The sequence below is a fragment of the Marmota monax genome, unplaced genomic scaffold (assembly GCF_021218885.2).
Source record: "Marmota monax isolate L192 unplaced genomic scaffold, Marmota_monax_Labrador192_F-V1.1 WCK01_AAM20220418_F8-fsc00078, whole genome shotgun sequence".
Taxonomy (NCBI): Eukaryota; Metazoa; Chordata; class Mammalia; order Rodentia; family Sciuridae; genus Marmota; species Marmota monax.
The window spans coordinates 3,788,681-3,794,352 of record NW_026694865.1 but is presented as its reverse complement, the minus strand read 5'-3'; the positions used below and the strand labels follow the sequence as shown (position 1 = coordinate 3,794,352).

Genomic DNA, 5,672 nt, shown 5'->3' with positions numbered 1-5,672 from the left:
TAGCACTGAATGCATATATTAGAAAAGAAAAATGATCTGAAATCAAGAATTTAAGCTTTTGCTTTAGGAGACTAGAGAAAGCACAACAAATTAACTGCAAGGTAAGCAAAATGCAGCAGGTCCTATAGAAAAATGGGCAGTTTGTCAGTGGGCAATTTGTAAGAGTGGTAGTCAAAGAGGAATATGAGGAAAATTATTAACAATTAAAAAATCAGTAAGCAGATAATTTCTGATTAAAACAACAATGAAATATCACCTTACACTTATTAGACTGGACAAAGTTGGAAGGCTGGGAAATGCCAGCTGTTGGCAGTTGTTTGGAGACATAGGCTCCTTCAGGCTGCTGGTGGGGATGCAGGATGGCCAACCATAGAGGAGAGCCTCCTAGCAAACTGGATATATGCACAGCCTAGACCACTCCTGTGTATACGTACCAAATAAATGACCATACGGTGGGGTGTGGATTAGAATGTCCACTGCTGTGCTCCACTCCTGGAAAATCAATCAACTGTCCATCTTCTCCTAGGAGTAGATGGCTAGAACATGGACGGATACTATGTAGTCCTTGGAGGCAAGAATACTTACTATATAGTCCTGGAGGCAAGCGATTAGACATTGTCTTAATCCATTCTGTGCAGAGTAATTGGAACTCATGAATTTCTGGTGGTAATGCAAAATAGTATACCAGACGAATACTGTTTGGCCATTTCTTACAAAGTTAAATGTACACTATGTGCTTACCTCATGATGTTAATTTGCAATTCCTTATTGACAGATGATATTGAGCATCTTTTTATATGCTCATTTAGCATTTGATTGTACTCTTTGGTCTGTTCACCATGTTTGCCCATTTTTAAGTTGGGCTATGCTACGATTTGAATGTGCCCCCAAAAGTTCATCTGTTAGAAAGAAAAAAAATCCGTATTAATGGCATTCGGATATGGGAGCTTTTGGGGGTAATTAGCATTAGATGAGTCATGAGAGTAGCTCTGTGATGGCAGTAGTGGATTTATAAGAAGAGGAAAAGAGACTCGATCTAGCACACTTGCTCTTGTCTTGCCACGTGATGCCCTCTGCCAGGTTGTGATATAGCACAAAAGCCCTCACCAGATCAAGCAGATCCTGGAGCTGTGCTCGCAGAAGTCCCAGCCTCCACAACTGTGAGCCAAATAAACCTCTACTATACATAGATCATCCCATCTGGAGCTGGGCACAATGGCACACACCTGTAATCCCAGCTACTCAGGAGACTGAGACAGGATGATCAAAAATTCGAGGCCAACCTCGCCAATTTAATGAGATCCTGTCTCAAAAAGGGCTGAGGATGTAGCTCAGTGGCACAGCACCCCTGGGTTTAATCCTCAGTACCTGGTGGGAGGGACCCATCTGTAATATTCAGTCACAGGAACAGAAAATGGATTAAGATAGGTTGTTTGTTATTGTTTAGTTTTAAGAATTCTTTGAATATTTTGGATACAAGTACTTTATCAGATAGGTGTTTTGTAAATATCTTCTCCATTCTGTGACTTTCTCATTCTCTTAATATGCCTTTTGTAGAGCAGTTTTTAATTGTAATAAAGTCCAACATCAATTTTTTTCTTTTATTAATCATACTTTTGTTGTCATATCTAAATATTCATAGCCAAACTCAAGGTCAACTAGATGTTATCCTGTTGTTGTTGTTTTTTCCTAGAAGTTTTATAGTTTGGCCTCTTACATTTAGGCCTAAGTTCCTTTTTTTTTTTTTTTTTTTTGGAGGCATAAACAGTCTTTATTGGGCTCAGACCAGGAGTCCATTGGTCCTGAGGAGGACCTCTGTGAACTTGTTAATTTTCTTCTCCACATTCTTTTCTGCCTGTTTTCGTAGCCTCATAAGCTGTTTTTTCTTCCCGTGATGGATCTTGGCTTTCTCCTTTCTCTTCTCCTCCAGGATGGCTGTCACTGCCTGGTACTTCCAGCCGACCTCATGAGCCAGGTGCCCCAGGTAGGCAAACTTTCTTGTTGGCTTCAGTCGCATAACCTTCAGGGCAGCAGGAACCACCATCCGCTTTTTCTTGTCGTAGGGTGGTGGAGTCCCATCAAACACCTTGAGGCGGTCCAGGGCAGCCTGGCCTCGCTTGGTCTTGTCGGGCAGCATGCCTCGCACAGTCCTCCAGAAGATGCGACTGGGGGCCCGCAAGTGGTACGGGCCACGGGGTGGGTTGGTATTCATCCTCTTGCGGAGGAAGGCCAGGTACTTCAACTTGTTTCTGTAGAAATTTCCAGAAATGTTGATGCCCTCACAGCGCACAACCACCACCTTGCGGCCCAGCAGTACCTGTTTGGCCACAATGGCCGCCAGGCGGCCCAGGAGATGGCCTCGGCCATCCAGCACTAGGACCTGCCCCTCGGCCATCTTCGGCAGCCGCCTGGGAAAGCCCTAAGATCCATTTTTGAGTTAATTTTCATAAAAGGTAGAGTCTATATTTAGATTCTTTTCTGTTTGTTTTTGCACATGGACATCCAGTTCTTCCAAAACAATCTGTTGGGGGGAAAAAAAAAACTTTTCCCATAAATTGCCTTTGTTCCTTTGTTAAAAACCAGGTGACTATTACTGAAAGTAAATTATACCTCAAAAAAATTAATAGCCCTGGGGGCAGTGCTCAGTGGCAGGGTATTTATCTAGCATGAGTGAGGCCTTGGGTTCAATCCCCAGCACTGCAAAGAGAATAATAATAATTAAAAAAAACACAAGCACATGAAATAAAAATACATATTTTCCAAAAATAGAAACTAAAGTATGTACTGTAAACACAGTAGTGATCACCAAGATGAAGGGTAGGGTGTGTAATGGATGGAAAACAGTGAAGGAATGCATATATGGTGAAGGCCTATACAAACTAATGAGGATGATTTTGAGAGAGGGATGGTTGCCAGTACATTGTTCTTTCCCTCACAGACACTGTGCAACCTGGCTAGAAACCATTTTCCAGTTCCTGTTGCTACTCATGTGACCAGGTTCTCACCAATGAGATATGAGCAGAAGTGATTGTATAATTGCCTTATAATTTTCTTTTTTGGGGGGAGGTACTAGGGATTGAACTCAGGGGCTCTTGGCCATTGAGCTACATCCCCAGCCCTATTTTGTATTTTATTGAGAGACAGCGTCTCACTGAGTTGCTTAGAGCCTCGTTTTTGCTGAGGCTGGCTTTGAACTTTTGATCCTCCTGCCTCAGCCTCCAGAGCTGCTGAGATTACAGGAGTGTGCCTACCATTTTCTTGATGACTTGCTCCTATGCTATCCTCCTTGCCTCCTGCTCATCATAAATAATCACATGTGCAGCAGCCCGAAAGCCCACAAACCGAGGGTAGCAGAGCTTGTTCATCTGGGTCCCTGCATGACTCTAAAGGGGTACCAAGGAAATGAGGTCCTTCTCCCTAGCAGGTGGGCCTCTGCATCAGCCCTGTGGGAACTGCCAAAGCGGGGATAAGGAAGGGCTAAATGAGATCAAGAACTGTTCTATCCTGGAAAAATCACCCTTCCCACTTAATCCTTTCATTATCTTCACTCTTTTCCTGTTTTGTATTTGTTTTTTTTGTTTGTTTGTTTGTTTTGCAGTAATGGGAACTGAACTTAGGGATGCTCTCACTGAGTTCCATTCCAGCCCTTTTTTAGTTCATATTTCAGTTCATATTCAGGGTCTCCTTAAATTTTGGAGGATGGTCTTGAACTTGTGATCTTCCTTCCTCAGCCTCCCAAGTAGTTGGGACTAGACTACATGATCTTCACCCTCAGGGCTCTGATAATAGTTCTTGGCTTTGCATCCTGAAAGCACACCAATCTATTCTAGAACGATCTGCATAGGCATTGTGACCAAAGGATATGAATCCATGTTCTGGTTGTGTTGTAAAAGATAAAAGTGATTGGCAAACTTTTATTCACCCCCTCCTTCACTACATACACACATCACACACACTGGATTCCAGGGCACTCCTCTGATGACAGGAGGCAGTCCCAAAAGGGCAAGAGGATCAATTGGTAGGTTTTGCTAATACAGATAGGTCCATACTTAAACCATTGTATTCTGGCATTCTACTTGAAGTTATTTACACACACACACACACACACAATAGTAAGTACTACAGTTACACTGATAGTACACATGAAGTTTTACATTTTGTGTTCTTTTAAACGCTTTTGCATAATTTTGTTTTGGCTGTGTCTTATAAGAGGTAGATGATTGATGTATTTTAAAACCTGAACTGTATGTCTTTGTCTTTTAATAGAGGACTTAAACTTCTTTATGAGTATTGTTTCCATACATGTATTTTGTTTTGACTGTGTAGCTTATGATTCTTGCCTGCTTGTGATTCTATTGCTTGCTATTTCCTTTTTTTTTTTTTTTTTGCTGTATTTTGTTACCATAGACTACATTTAGATTGCTTTCTCTTGCTGTGATTTGGGACATGGATATCCTACTAGAATTTTAACAATGCATATTTTTATTTCAATAAGACCAACCATCTTTATTATTAAGCCTATTCAGGCAATCTGTAACCTAAAAAAAAAAATCAGTTGTTCCTCTAAGACATGTATTTCTTTGATATATGTTCCTAGTAAGTCACTTGCACTTCCAACAGAAGTTTTACTTGCTTTGCTTAGAAATAACATTGTAAAGCCAGGCACCATGCCTCATGCTGGTAATCCCAGTGAGTTGAGAGGCAGGAGGATTGCAAGGCCAGTCTGGACAACTTACTGAGACCCTGTCTCAAAATAAAAATGTCTGGGACTGAGGCTCAGTGATAAAGTACCATTGGTACAACAAAAAGCACCAAACAGAAACAGCACCTTAAGAATCTTGGTCTTGATGCTGAGTAAATATGTAATTTGTCACAGATACTTCTACTTAGAAAGTCCAGCTTTGAGTATTGTTTCCATACATGTATTAGTATCCACTTTGAATTGCTGCTGATCTTATAATTTTATTAGAAATTATTGATAATGTGGTGGTTTTCTGTTCTTGGCCTTCCCCCCCCCACCCCCAGTGACATGTATGGTGAATGACATTCATATACAAGGGACTTTTTTTTCCTTTTTTTTTTTGCAGCACTGGGAATTGAACTCAGGGGCACTTTACTGCTGAATTACATTCCCTGCCCTTTTAAATTTTTGTTTTGAGACAGAGTCTTGCAAAGTTGCCCAGGCTGGCATCGAATATGAAATCCTCCTGCCTCAACCTCCTGAGTTGCTAGAATTTCTCTCTGGAGTTCCAGGCATGAGCCACTACATCCAACTAGAAAATGTATCTGTTGAACCATGCATTCATGAATAAATGGTGTCTTTTGACTTTTCCCATTATTAGATGTTATTTCAACATTTTTTGTTGAATACATACATATATGTAAACAATTCAACATTCAAAATTATAAAAAACTATAAATGCAAAGTAAGTCTCTTGTCCACCCCGTTGACAAGTCATTCATATCTTCTCCTCCTAGGAGGCAGCTCTTGCTACAGTTTCTTTTATATCTTTCCAGAGATATTTTACACAGTCAATCAATTTCCAGCTACTTTGCAATTATCCTGGCTTTACCAAGTGGGAGTTCACATTTCTCATTAATGACAGGTCTGCGGCAGGCAGTCAAGGTGGGAGCCCCCCCATCCGTGATATCATCGATGATATCATGGATTC

General features: G+C 41.1%; 1 protein-coding gene across 1 annotated transcript; it reads right to left on the bottom strand.

Moving 5' to 3' along the window:
- Window positions 1-1,762: 1,762 nt before the first annotated feature.
- Window positions 1,763-2,418, bottom strand: LOC124080622 (large ribosomal subunit protein uL13-like). Its single transcript, XM_046426644.2, has one exon. The coding sequence runs from the start codon at window positions 2,393-2,395 to the stop codon at window positions 1,781-1,783; it is 615 nt and encodes a 204-aa protein (XP_046282600.1). The 5' UTR covers window positions 2,396-2,418; the 3' UTR covers window positions 1,763-1,780.
- Between the last annotated feature and the right edge of the window lie 3,254 nt (window positions 2,419-5,672).